Source organism: Poecilia reticulata, chromosome 4, assembly GCF_904066995.2.
Source record: "Poecilia reticulata chromosome 4, P_reticulata-male-v2, whole genome shotgun sequence".
Classification (NCBI taxonomy): Eukaryota; Metazoa; Chordata; class Actinopteri; order Cyprinodontiformes; family Poeciliidae; genus Poecilia; species Poecilia reticulata.
Window position 1 is genome coordinate 25012927 of NC_088833.1, and position 13873 is coordinate 25026799.

A 13873-nucleotide genomic window follows, 5' to 3' on the forward strand; every position below is an offset into this window, starting at 1 on the left:
AAAATAATTAGCTTAAATAATTTAATATTAATGACTTTGTATTTCTTTTTTTCTTTCTTTCTCCATTTTTCCACATAGAAAGCACTCTTGGTCCAGTGTGTCTTTGTCTTATTTTGAAGAGCATGACTGAAAATGTTATTACATGCTGAAGTCTTATGACAGCGTTGGACTTAAGGTTATGTTATGTCTTCACTCTGAAGCTTGTTTGCCAGAGATGTTGCTTTGCAGCTGCAGGAACAGACTTCAGTTTCCCACGGTTTTCTGTAAATATCTTTGCACTTCTCCCTCCTTTGGTATTAAGTTTTGAAGTCAGAAGTCAGAGCTGACACTCTTTTTGTTCTCAACTCAGATACTGCATAAACCTCATGGAGTCCTTTCCGCCTTTAACTGTGCTCGAATCGATTCATTTATCCCACAGCACATCCTTAGTTTCCTTTTTAAGCTCTCTGTATTCTTTTTTCCTCCTCTTACCTATATAAAGTACGCCTAGCACCCAGTTCTTCTAGCATTGTTGTAAAGTGAGTGACAGATTCACAGGATGATCAGTAGATAACTGGATTAGAAACTAGATTATATATGACGATATACAAATAAACTAAATTGAAAATTTCCCTCATAACAAATGAAACATTCTGGTTACACAATGTGTTACGACATGTTATTGTTTATTGTTGTGTCCTGTTACAAGGCCTGCCATCTTAGAACCAGATGCCAGAGACTGATAGTGCATTTATAACATTTATTGAAAAGGCCAATAAATAGTGTGCAAAATATCCATAATTCCTCTATCATCAGAGGTAAACAAATAAATGTGTGCTGAGGAAAAAAACAGCATAGAGAAGGCCAATAGATGTCTGTGTTATCTTACATTCAGTTCAAGTTTGTTCAGCTTTTCACAGCTTTGTTTCAGCCACTATTGTTAACCAAGCACCGTGTACAGTACATGTCGCCGTTGAGCAGATTCGACACCGTTGACGTGGTTCTTCCCACCCCCTCACGACGCGTCGTCATGCGAGAGTCCGGCGTGAAGGAGGAGAGTCCGGGCTTTCATCAACTGTCTCCGTTCACAGCTTTCTGCCGTAAAACCCTCAGGATGCGATCGCTCTTTGTGAGATCGGCGGGGAGTTCGTTATGCTGCGAAACAGAACGCACAACATGATCCGGGCGTGTCTATTAGTTCGGTTTCTCATCAAAGTTAGGAGTGTTACCTCGTTGGGTAAAGCGGGATTGGCGTTGGCTCCGAGCAGCAGAAGTACAGTCCGAATATTCCCACCCATGACGGCAGCGTGAAGGGCGGTGGAGCCATTCTGGAGACACAACAAGGAGGGAACCTGCTCTATTATCTTTCATTTAGTTGTAAATCGTAAATTAAAGATGATCTTGCAGGTAGAGCTAGAAGATTCTTAACCTTGAGAAGGCCGAGCGCAGGAGAAAATTTCAGCAGCTCCTCGACGACGCCGTTGTGTCCTTTCAGCGCTGCTTTGAATAACGCCGTCGATCCATCCTTGAAAGTCGAGAGACCAAATAGACAAATCAGCTTCAGCTGCTTTCAACTACAAAAAAATAAAAAGTAAAATTTGACACCAAAATACTGCAACTTTGAATTTTGTGTGAGATTCTTTGTGAAATGTCAGCAAAAACGCTATTTATTTTGTAAGAATTGAAGTTAGCGCCACTTCAGCACTGAACTCAATGCTGTTTCATTGTTTGTCAGGAATATGAATCATATTTGATACAGCTTAAACACAATTCTTAGATTTATCAAATCGTCTGTCTGAAACCACAAATAACAGTTTTTTTTGTTTTGTTTTTTTGGCTGATTGAGATATGAAAATTTGAGGCATTTCAGTTATATAAATACTAATTAAAGGACCTTCACTTACTCATTTTGTAATTCCTTTAGCATATGAAACGTATAAAATAATACTAATAAGGTAAAATAATTTCATCCAACTCTCCAATCCAATCTGAAGTGACTATCATACGAGGATTAACGTACTAATCTGTCAGCATCCCGATCTGCTCCGCGTAGCAGAAGGACCTTCACCACCTCACTGTGTCCCATCTGAGCTGCCATCCACAAGGGTACAGTGCCATCCTGGGAGAGAGATGGAGGGTTAGGAGGCCGTGGAGAAAAACACACACCGTTTACACGTTTAGAACTACAAGGTTGAAGGAGACATCTGTTTAGGTCGTAATCTCCTGGTTACTGGTGGACGTCAGGCTTTTCGCTTGCCTGCGTTTCAACTACATTGTGTGCTGTGAAGCTGGTCATAGTGGAAGATGAAGCGCTGAGATTAGAATTATCGCAAAACGTGAACGCTGAGCGACAAACAGTAACCTGACAGAGAGAACTAAAACAGATTTATAGGTGACAAGTGTAGGCATGTGAAGTGATTTGTGCCTGCGGGGGGCATTACCTCCCTTGCTTGGTTCACCCTGGCGCCAGAAGCCAGCAGCTGACGAATCACAGTCACATGACCCCCCTGCGCAGCGAGGAATAACGGTGTAGCTCCATCCTGAAAAAATTAAATAAAATAAGAACAGCAGAGGCAAAACTCATTGTAAATACACCAATAATTAGCTCGTTAGATACATTTTTGCACAGTAAGGTTGTTGCTGTTTGTGGCACATGCTAGTCCTGCTCAAGGTGATTCATGACTGACTCAGCAGTTTGGGGAAAAACCAGAGAGACGGGATTCCTGCTGCACTGAGATCAACTAACCATCAGGTTTCTGACACAAAGGGAGGCAGAATACAGAACAGATCAGCCATGTGTGACTGTCTGAGGAGAGACAGGCCTGTAGATGCAGATCTCACGTTTAGCCTCTCGTGAACGTTGGCTCCGTTCTTCAACAGGACGTCCACCACTGTCGAGTGTCCGTACTGCGAGGCAACGGTGAGAGCTGTGCCGCCATCCTGGTAGCGAGGCATGAAAAAAAGCAACATGAAGGTTACGCATAAGCTTAAAATGGAGAACGCAAAAACGCCTAGATGTATTCTTGGTAACTGGGTGAACCATCGCCCGGCGTTTTTCACGTCGAACCTGTGTCCGTAGTTCGGTGGAGGCGCCGAACTCAAACAGCAGCTTCACGATGTCATGGTGTCCCTGCTGCGAGGCGAAGAACAAGGCCGTCGAACCTGTCTGAGGATAAAAATAGACACAGCTGTTTACATGGAGGACTACTACCCTATTAGTCAACTCAAGACTTCGGTATTTTTTTTAGTGAAAGTTGATCACTACAAGACATTTTTCCTTTTGCTTCACAATTGATATTAGTTAATATTTTTCATGAAGCACATCAAACAGCTCTCCAAAAGACCTGCACATTCTACACATATGTTATAGTTAGATCTGAAATCTAAACAACAAAAACCTTAACTTACAGGAACAGAAATCACTGTGTTACTCTATAAATATACACGTTTTCTTTGATTGTGTGCCGAATAGGTGAGTGGAGAATTTCGAAAACAGCAGTGATAGTTTCCTGATGATAATAGTTATTGAGGAAAATTCCTCTATTGTCAACAACTATTGTGAGTAATGTGTCCTGGAGCACATCTACCTGTCTCTGGTAATTAATGTCTGCTCCTTGCATAATTAGCTCTTTGACGCACTCAAAATGGCCGCTGTACGACGCCACCATCAGCGCAGTCGTTCCATACTGCAATAACAAAAAAACAAAACAAAACATACAATTAGTCAACCCTGCAGAAAGTTGTATTTATTCATAATCTGGCACCAGTACTAAAAATGGCTGCAATGTACAGATTTTGCTCCTTCTTCAGCGCCTGTCACGTGTGAGGTTCCCAAATACTTTGGCATTTATTTTTGGTTTACGCATTTTTTTCTTATTGTCTGAAGTTAAATTCGACCAAATTTTTCTTGTTTCCCATCGTGTCAAACAAGATAGCAGTGTGTTCCGGGTGTAGCCAATTAACTCAAATATGTCAAATAACCTATCAGAAGTTTTCAAAGCGGTGACATCATCAAATGGGCTGAGGAAGAGGTTATACTGTGTGTAAACTTTTGATTTTGAAGACATTAATAAATAAATCTTTAAAATATTTGTTATCCTAATTTTGTGGCATTAAGCAGTTTAATATTTTTAACTAACCTAATGCAAGAAAAGTCATACAGTGAAAAGAATTATGTGTATGTGTCTTTTAATTCTGTATATTCAGGCATTGGGAATATCTATAAGATATTTTTTGTCAAACTGTTTATTATTTGTTTTTCACATTCCTGTTTTTTACTGTCTGCTTGTCTTGTATGCAAAATACTTAATAACCTTGGTGTTTAAAAGTGTTAAGTGAGAATGTACTTTTTTTTCTTACAAAGAAAAGACAAAGACAAAACCTATAAAAAAAATCATGCATTTGCAATAAAGAAGAAAATCCCCACTAAAAATCTTGGTGATAAGAGAACTGCAATATTAAGATGCAGATAAATTCATAATATGCAAACTAAAAAAAAATAAATAAAAAAAATAGCATACACATACAAACACAAGCACATGCTTCACAGAGGTAGCGCTCGATGCTCTCTGCATCTCTGGCGGTTTACGGTTAAAGCCTGCGGCTGAACGGCCGGGGGGCATGCAGGATCCGTACACTGTCTCTGCAGTCGGCGTCCACTCGCCCGCTGTTGAGCAGCAGCTGAAGCAGAGCCAGGTTTCCCTTCCTGGCCGCCCAGAAGCCGGCGTTAGCCAGGGGTGTTTCCTTCTGCGGGGGTAAATGCACACAACAACCGCTCACACTGAAACCACCATTATAGCATTACACACTCTGACAGCAGACAGGGACCGCTGTGGTGTGCGACTCGGTGTCACCACTAAGAGTAGATGCTACACACACAGGTCGCTGTGTCTGTGTGTGACTGAGAGGTTAGAACCCATAAAGACAGATCAGTGGTCTCTAGGCAACCCCAAACTTTTGTTTTTTTGGGTAAGCCTAACTCTTCAACCTAAAATTCAGTTACTTTTACTTTTTTTTGGGGGGGGGAGTACTTTTTTATGGAGTTCAATTTGTTCCAAAAATATGTTAAGCAAATGAGCATATTTTTTGGCACAAATAGAACCCCATAGAAGTAGTTTCACTAGGCTGTCCTTTTTACTTTTCCTTGAGTAATATATTTTTTTTATAAAGTATTGCTCTTGAGAAGAACTTCTGCTCACTCTACCTAAAGTGAGAAACTTCACTAGAATTAAAAAAATAAAAAAAATCCATGAGATGCAAACACACCTAGAGTTAAAGCACAACTTCTTGTTTGCGCTAAAGTTTTGTTTTTCTACCTCTCAATATTTTATTTGCATTAATTTCTTTTAGTCATTAAAATACCAGAATTTGGACATAACTTTGCATTTTTGCCTGATTGATTACGTCATTTTTAAATATTCTGATCATTATTCAACACTTGACTGGCCTTTTAACCAGATATTTTTTGAGTAATTTCTTGGACAGTTGCTTTTTACTATGTTGAAGTAGTGCTAGTCAGGTTTCTGAATGTCCTTCAACTGTTATATATGGACAGCTTTTGGTTATTTTCTGTCCAGTCCTTGTCCTTGACCATAACACAAATTTGTGCAGTGTGTGTTTAAACAACAAGGGGAAATGGAGAATTTTTTTTTTCCATTTTTATCAAAAAACTAAAAAAGGACGAACAAACAAAGCAGGAGATGTACTGTATCTTTACAAACGGGAACAACTCTAAACATCGCGCAGACCCTGAGAGATGCATCCCGGTTCAGCTCAGTGAAGAACCATTGATTGCCACCACTTAAAGAGATGAATAACGTCTGTCTCATAGGAAACCAACAAAAGTACAATTGATAAAACGAGGAATAACTTAGAAGTTTTGTTTCTCCGCCGGTATTCTCTGAACAGTCAGGATTGTTCATAAACACCCAAGATGTATTTGTCAAAGACTCGTGAGCCATTTAATGCAGCTATTGTGCCCAGACATGTGCTACACTGTTGGGAGTCAGTATAATGTAACCTCTATTTCCTTTATACTTAAACACATCACGTCATTAAACAAATCCTGACTATACAGCAGTCTGCTTTTGACCAGCAGCTGCTGCTGCCGTGTGTCCCGTGACGATACAGGCCGTTTCAGGCAGGCTGCCCGGGCAAAGATGGATGGAGAAAGCTGCGTTTTACCTTGAAAGACATCCTTGCAGACCTCAGTCGTGACTCATGGCGCTCCCGTGATGCGCACTCACTCATTAGACGCGATGCTGCGCGTAATTTGCCTGTTTTGCCGCACCGTGCTTGGGTGTTGCCCCGTCGCGGACATCATAATAACAGCGGGAGCGAGTCAGCAGAGCTCAGCCTCTGCAGTGGACCCCGCAAGGAGGAAACACCGCCACCAGAGGGCGCTGCAGAATACAGCTGGGAAAAAAAAAGTATCCACTTCTTCTCCCAAGTATTAAGATCAAACTCAAGGTAGACGTATTTGAACTTTTAAACAGTAGTATAATTTTGCACTTTATTTTTTTGTTATTTTCCTTTAGAATTGCACCAGTCAAGTCACAAATCAAAAGTTCCTCAAGTAAAAAATATTAGTTTAAAAATAGGTACAATGGCTAAACACATACTTTTTATGTGTCACGTTAAAAGGACAAACTTTACTGGACTTTATTGGGATTTTATAGGACAAATACAAAATCATCTGTAATAAGTGATCTGTCATAGTTTTTAAAAATTGCTTTATGAATAAAAATCTTACGAGTATTGTGGGAGTCTGCCAATACTGTGTAGAAGCACATCCAGCTGTAACAATAAGTTTCTAAGGTTATGTCTCTACCAGCTTTGCAGATCTAGAAACTGAGATCTTTGCATAATATTGAGTGAGACTGGAAGGAAATCATCTGCGACCATCAATTTTCAAGCTGTGCCACAGATTCTCTGTCGGATTTAAGTCTGGACCTTGACTAGGTCGTTATTGAGCATGAATGTGACCTAACCCATTCCATTGTAGCTCCGGCTACACGTTTTGAGTGGTCCTTTTTGCCAAATCTAACAAGTTTCTGTGTCCATGTCAAAGAAAAGAAAGTCCTACAGCAGAATGTTTCATGATGATGATGGTGTGTTCAGGGTGGTATGCAGTGTGGTTTGCATGTAGGACCAAATGTTGGGCCAAATTTGTTCTTATCGGGTCAGAACACCTTATTCCACATGTTCACTTCATCCCATATGGGACTTGCAAGTCTATCAGTTATTATTTTATTTTATTTTTTACATTTTCTCCTACCTGAGCTGAGTTACTTTGGGCTGCTTCTCTGATTAAATCACTCCCTGCTTAGCAGAATACAAATGTGTTCCACAATGTGTTATTTTCTTTCCACTTCACAGTCAGGCTCCACTGTCGCATAAAATCCAATCCAAAATACATTGAAACCTACTGTGGCTATAAGTTGTGGAAAAAGTAAAGTGAGTGGGAATGCAGTATGCCTCGGAGGAGAGCCGAGTTGTTTTGATATGGTTTGCTCAGCATTTCACATTCAAATTCTTCCAAAATCTAATAAAAAATGCTTTGAAACTGAAAATGAATTCAAATTCTTCAGTTGAAACCTTGATGTTTTCCCCTAAAACTGATCTTGTGACTCTTCCCAGTTCCACATGACAATGTTAAAGAGTTTCGTAAATAATTAAGTCTACAAAAAGTAAAGTCCAGACCGTGAAATCTCAGTGAAATGCTGTTCACATAATGCACCAGAATCAGCTCTGTGTTTATTCAAATGCAACCGTTTGCAGCTGATGTCATTTCGGGTGCAAACTTTAATCAGATTAGACGCATTGTCCCTTTTTTGGGTGTTGTGCTCGGCTACAAACATGTATTTGAGGGATTAACAATACTGCAGCTTTAGCTGTTTCTAGGTGATAACTGCAGAGGGTTTGGAGGACAACATATTTTTGTTGACTAATGCTACTGTCAGGTGTTCATTTAGGGATCGAGTAAAAGTAGAGCAGGAACATGTAGTTTACCAGAAAGCTTTAAATAGCGGGCTGGTAGCTGGAGTCGCTACTCTGTTGGAGTTGCTGTTGGAACATGGGAACAAAACAGACTCACCTGTGTGCAGGTAGGCAGCCCAGGATTCTTTTGTTTTATTTATTTTTATCAGTGTTTTTGCTAGATTAATGTGATTGTACCTTATGGTGAAGCTTTGAATGTGCTAGGAGAGGGCATTTATCGTATTATCATTTATCGTGATAAATTTCTTCTGATTAGAATTGTGATTTATAATCGCCGTGATAAATTCCAATTAATGATGTATTAAAACTCTCCAAAAGAGTATCCATGTTGTCGGGATTGTCAGTTTTACTATTTTCTGCACTGTTTGTTCAATGACAGTATCAATCAATATGAATTCATTTGAAAATAGTTAAATGCACAGTTTAGTGATACAAATCACACTTCTTCTTGTGAGTGGCGTGCTAAAGACATGTACTACAAAAGGGAATGTTTTCCAAGAGCATTATTTGTGTTTGTAGGGCTATGATTGCTGTGATAAAGTACCTAAAAAAAGCAGCAAATAGTTACCGTCACCTTTATCGTTATCATGATTTCACCACAAAATATCGTGATAAATTTTTAAGCCATGTCCCCCACCCGTGCTGTGTGCTTTTAAAACTGAACAGGGAGAAAAATGTAATTCTGAAAACGAGGGCTCAGGAGAAGAGACAGAATGGTTCATAGCGTTGTTTTGATCCTAGTGAACTCCTGCCACCACCTTTACAATACGATGCATAAAATCCCAATTCAACGAGAGGTCGTGGCTCTTTGTTGTCTTTCCTTCCAGCTGGGCCGGTGAGCTTTCTGCTGAGGGCGGCCCTGCTCTCCATCCTGCTGTGCAGCCCGCAGACGGTGCTGTCGGAATCGGATGAGGTGGTCCTGACTGAGTGGGAGATCTGGAAAAGCAGCCATGGCATAAGCTATGACGAATCAGTGAGAGCGAACAGATGGCTAAAGCACATCAACACAATCAAGCGTGCAAGTTTTTTTTTAATTCTTTGATTTGTTATTCAGGACGACATGCAGCGGAGGGCCATCTGGGAGGACAACAAGCGCAACATTGAAGACCACAACCAAGGCTTTCTCATGGGGAAGATGTCCTTTGCTATGGCAATGAATAAATATGGAGACCTTGTAAGAAGTGCTGCTTTGCTCTCACGTTTGTTTTTGACAGAAACACCAAGAAATAACTACAAAATAAAACCCCATGTAGCAGTTGGTAGTCTGTCTCTTTGCACAAGACTGACCTTGTTTTAGTTTATCTAACGTAGATAAAATGCTGTTTTAAGTTGACCTTAAACATCTTCAGTTCAGCAAGAGACCATTGTTAAGTCTACTGCTGCTTTCTCAGCCAAACAACTGCATCAAGCAACATCTTGTTGCTTAGCTGAGAAACCAAACTTAATTTATTCACTTGTCCACAAACTCACTGCAATATAACATCTGTTTGCTACATGTAGCTGAGCTAACTGCTGAAAATAACTTCACAGAACCTGAATTGTGTCTTTTTTCAATTTTTAGACAAGGCAGGAATACCAAACTCTGCAGGGAGCCATGATCAACGCCCAGTTTGTGCCGAGAGGAAGGGAGGTTTCAGCTCGAAGACTGCGCTACAACGCCAAGAAACTAGACGCTGCGGCTGTTGATTACAGGAGCAAAGGCTATGTCACTGAGGTGAAAGACCAGGTAAGACCACAACTGTGCACTCAATTGAGCATGTCCTCTCCAGACTAAGGGTGTGTTCACACCCTTGTCTATTAAGTCCAGCTCGTTTGGGGAGGTGTCAATGCACAATATAATTCTGGTTCGCCTAAAACCTAGATCTTGGTTCAATTGAATATGCGGTTTGAATGCATATGTGGATGTGGACCGCTCCAAAAGCAGGAAGTGAACTAAAGCACAAGGCATTCTGGGTAAATGCTGGTGGTCTTTTACCAAAGACAAAAGAGAAATCCTACAACCGCTAAAATCTCACACTACTCCATTTATATTTACATTTTGCAAAGGCTTTTGTGTTGTTTCCTTCAGTAGTTCTTGGTGCAGCGCCCCCCACAGGCGAGGAGAACAGATTTTTCAAATAGTTTGCATTGTTTGACACAGTGCAGTGTGAAAGCGAACCGCACCAGCTGAAAATGTAACAAATGTTGAAATTTTGGTCCCCAGTCAAACCGAGTCTACCGGATTATCAGGTGAGAAAACATCTGATAGTCCGACGTTTTTTGTGACCACAGTCACAATCTGTTGTTTGCCTTCTCAGGGCTACTGCGGCTCGTGCTGGGCTTTCAGCACAACAGGGGCGATAGAAGGACAACTCTACAAAAAATCGGGTCAGCTGTTGTCTTTGAGCGAGCAGAACCTGGTGGACTGCTCCAAATCGTACGGCACCTACGGTTGCAGCGGCGCCTGGATGGCCAACGCCTACGACTACGTGATCAGCAACGGTCTGCAGGCGACAGACACCTACCCGTACACCTCCGTGGTGAGGCCCAGTCTGAAGACCTACAGGCTCAAACTGAGAACTGTTCATCATCCAGGGCCTTTCGTTTCTCTCCACAGGACTCACAGCCCTGTTTCTACGACAGCAGCCTTGCAGTGGCTCATATCAGAGACTACAGGTTCATTCCCAAAGGAGACGAGCAGGCGCTGGCCGACGCCGTGGCAACCGTCGGGCCAATTACAGTAGCTGTGGATGCTGATCATGCTAGCTTCCTCTTCTACAGCTCAGGTTATTATCCACTCTGTTTACACATGAATTAGTCATTATGAAATTTGTTACTTGATTTGATCAAACGCGTGTCTGTCCTGGAATTTTAAGCAGCATAACTATCCTTCTTGCATCAGTTTCTAGCTACAGCAGTTGGCAGAGAGACTAACTTCTATAAACCTCCCCTGTGCATTGCACCTGTCTAACACCAGCAGCAGCAGAATATAAACAATCTGCAGATACAGAGATATTTTTCCTCCTGTGTCAGTTAAGAGCAAAATTTATTTCAAACAGTAAAATTACTTTTTTGTGCTGCTTCTTATTTGTGTGATTTTTAAACAAGCAACTGATTGCGAGCAATTTGAGCTTGATTTAGAAATTAAGAGATTTCTGTCCAACATCAACAAGTAAATGTTTGTTTTTACCACCATTTCTTTTTGCACATAAAGCTGTGCTTATTTATGAAAATTGCTGCGCATTTAGAGCACAGTATCTTCAAGAAATAGCAAAAGGTCAGGTTTGTTTTGGTTGCTAAAATCGTGGTCACATTTCAGGCTAGAAATTGCAAGAAAACAGTGAAGACACATTTCTAAATAAATCAAAACACCATCAAAATTAATTTTAGTTCAGTAATTCAGTTCCAATAACCAAAACATGTACGGATTTAACGCACGCGGGGCAATATATTGTGTTCGCTTCTGTCAATTATGATTATGAACATTTTAAATTCAGTTTATCAAGCTATTAAAACATTACAGAAGACCAAGAGCAGAATAAGTTTGGATGCAAAAACATTATGGCAGTCACTTGTGCTCACTATAAGAAGGAAGAACAAAAAAGGCCATTGTTCAAAAAAGCTGAGTTCTGTATTTCAGCATATTAATGGAAAGTTAAGTAGAAGGAAAATGTGTGAACAAAAGTTTGGTTTCATTTTAGCTAAAAGCCTTCATTAAAATTATCAGAGATAAATGCTTATAATATATTACTGTTTGTGTAATGAATCTTTATATTTGACTGCATGGATTTGACTTCTGGAATAGAATTTCTGAAATACTGTCCAGGGTGACCCCGCCTCTCGCCCGGAACGTTAGCTGGAGATAGGCACCAGCAGCCCTCCCTACCCCACTAAGGGACAAGGGTGCAAGAAAATGGATGGATGGATGAAGTTTTGGATGATGTTCTTATCTGATAAAACTCAATGTTATTGATGAAATAACTTTGCAATTGTATTCTTTACTATTTACTACTAATGACGTGTTTTGTAAGATGGAAATCTAATCATTCATGATGATTCAAAGCAGAGAAGGCAGGGAGTCTTTACATCAGTGGTCCTCAAACTACGGCTCGCGGGCCGGATTTGGCCCGCCTCCACATTTGGTCCGGCCCTCTGAACAATAACAAGAGAGCATTCAGATTTTTTTTTCATATACCATATTTTCCGGACTATAAGCCGCTTATATGTGAATTTTTCTTCAACCACCAGTGGGCTCTTTAGCAGGAAGTGAATCATTGGAAGTCAAAATTGGAAATAAAAGAAGAAAGCGCCCATTAAAACAGAATTAGGTTTTAATAGGGAATTGAAATTTGAGAATGTTGATCAGTTAAATAGCATTGAGGGGAAAAAGAAGATTTTTAGGTTTTTTTGGGATCTTTATGAGAATTTGAGGTCTAGATATTAGGATCCAGTAGATGGAAGTAGTGCAACAATAATGGACACAAGCTGCCGTTGAAATCAAAAGAAGAAGGCGGCGGCGCCCATTTTCATTTAGCACATGCTAGTAGCAGACACGAAGGATCAGCACTTTTACTGTTACAATTACCATTTGTAAACTACCGTAATCAGTTCAGTTAAATCTAAACTTGGCAACTTTTTCTTTTTCAACCGTAATAAATGCGATATTCAATTTACCTGTTATTACCTGTTATTAATTTTGGGTGTCCGCCCCCCTCTGCTGCTGCTGTATTGGTGTGGAAAACCTGGAGCGGCAGAGATATCTGCTGTTTACTGGCTTTAAAAAAAACAAAACTTTGGGGTTGTGGCTTATAGTCCAGTGCGGCTCATAGTTCAAAAAATATGGACTATAATCCTTCCTGGATATTTTCTGTGAAGAACCCAGAGAATGTTATTTGATTGTGTTTGCTGGAAAACAATAAATTTTTACATTTAGGCACTCCTACAATCGTCACACTTTTTCTGTTACAAACTGACTCCGGCCCCCCACCAGAAAGGGAAAGGTTATGTGGCCCTCACAGGAAAAAGTTTGGGGACCCCAGCTTTACATAAAGCCTTACCTTTGAATTTCTCTGCAGGAATTTACAACGAGCCCAGCTGTAACTCCAACCACCTGAGCCACGCAGTGCTGCTGGTCGGCTACGGCTCTGAGCAAGGACAAGACTACTGGATCCTCAAAAACAGGTATGACACTTTTTATGTAAATCAAAATGTGTCCCAGTGTATTATAAGCCTGGCGGGCCACAAGGCTTTACTTGTGCCTCCACCAAAATTTTTATTTTTGCATTTTTTAAGACTTTATTGTTGGTGTTCAGGTATTAATAATCTTCTAATCTTTCAATAACACATAATTATCAAATGATATTTTCAAATTTCCTGTCAACTTTAAACATTTTTTAACTCAAAAACACAAAGAATCACTGGATGAATGACTGCCGAGTGTCCAACCACCGGGCTTAGCAGGTTTTCTGGGGGAAACCTTGGTGTCACTTAAAAAAAATGATACGCCTTGATGTTTTACTGATTTTTCTTCTTTTTTTTCCTAGTTGGGGAAGCAGCTGGGGTGAAGGCGGATACATGCGGATGGCCCGGAACGGCGGCAACACTTGTGGCATTGCAAGCTACGCTTTGTACCCAATTTTATGAGTACGAGAACCCTAGAAAGAGATCGTTCTAAAGTATAAGCAACACTTATCAGTTTTTTGTATTCTAAAGATACATAGCTTGTGAACCTGTCTGACATAAGGCTCTCATAGGGAATACATTACCTCTCTCAGGGATGTAGAAGAAATTATTCTTCGGGTGTAAATTCTCAACTATTCAGATGTTTCTGTTTGTACAACTTGTTAAAAAAATTCTAAATGAAAATTGAAATAAAATTTGGATATTTAACCTTGGACAGAGTCGAGAACATTCATTA

The 13873-nt window shown here is 40.3% G+C and overlaps 2 protein-coding genes across 3 annotated transcripts; one reads left to right on the forward strand and one right to left on the reverse strand.

Moving 5' to 3' along the window:
* Positions 1-646: 646 nt before the first annotated feature.
* ankrd29 (ankyrin repeat domain 29) lies at positions 647-6367 on the reverse strand. Of its 2 annotated transcripts, XM_008407407.3 has the most exons (10): positions 6163-6367; positions 4615-4725; positions 3567-3665; positions 3047-3145; positions 2821-2919; positions 2421-2519; positions 2000-2098; positions 1409-1504; positions 1209-1307; positions 647-1134 (listed from the first exon to the last, which is right to left on the reverse strand). In XM_008407407.3, exons 1-10 carry the CDS (start codon positions 6226-6228, stop codon positions 1051-1053), a joined length of 951 nt encoding a protein of 316 aa, XP_008405629.2. In that variant the 5' UTR covers positions 6229-6367; the 3' UTR covers positions 647-1050. The 2 variants fall into 2 exon arrangements, with proteins under 2 accessions (XP_008405629.2, XP_008405630.2); XM_008407408.3 differs by lacking the exon at positions 6163-6367 and having other exon boundaries at positions 4506-4615.
* A 1552-nt stretch (positions 6368-7919) lies between these two features.
* On the forward strand, positions 7920-13850 carry cts12 (cathepsin 12). Its single transcript, XM_008407411.3, has 8 exons — positions 7920-8084; positions 8805-8950; positions 9032-9151; positions 9539-9703; positions 10275-10496; positions 10574-10742; positions 13032-13137; positions 13500-13850. The coding sequence occupies exons 1-8, from the start codon at positions 8054-8056 to the stop codon at positions 13597-13599; spliced, it is 1059 nt and encodes a 352-aa protein (XP_008405633.1). The 5' UTR covers positions 7920-8053; the 3' UTR covers positions 13600-13850.
* The last annotated feature ends 23 nt before the right edge of the window (positions 13851-13873 follow it).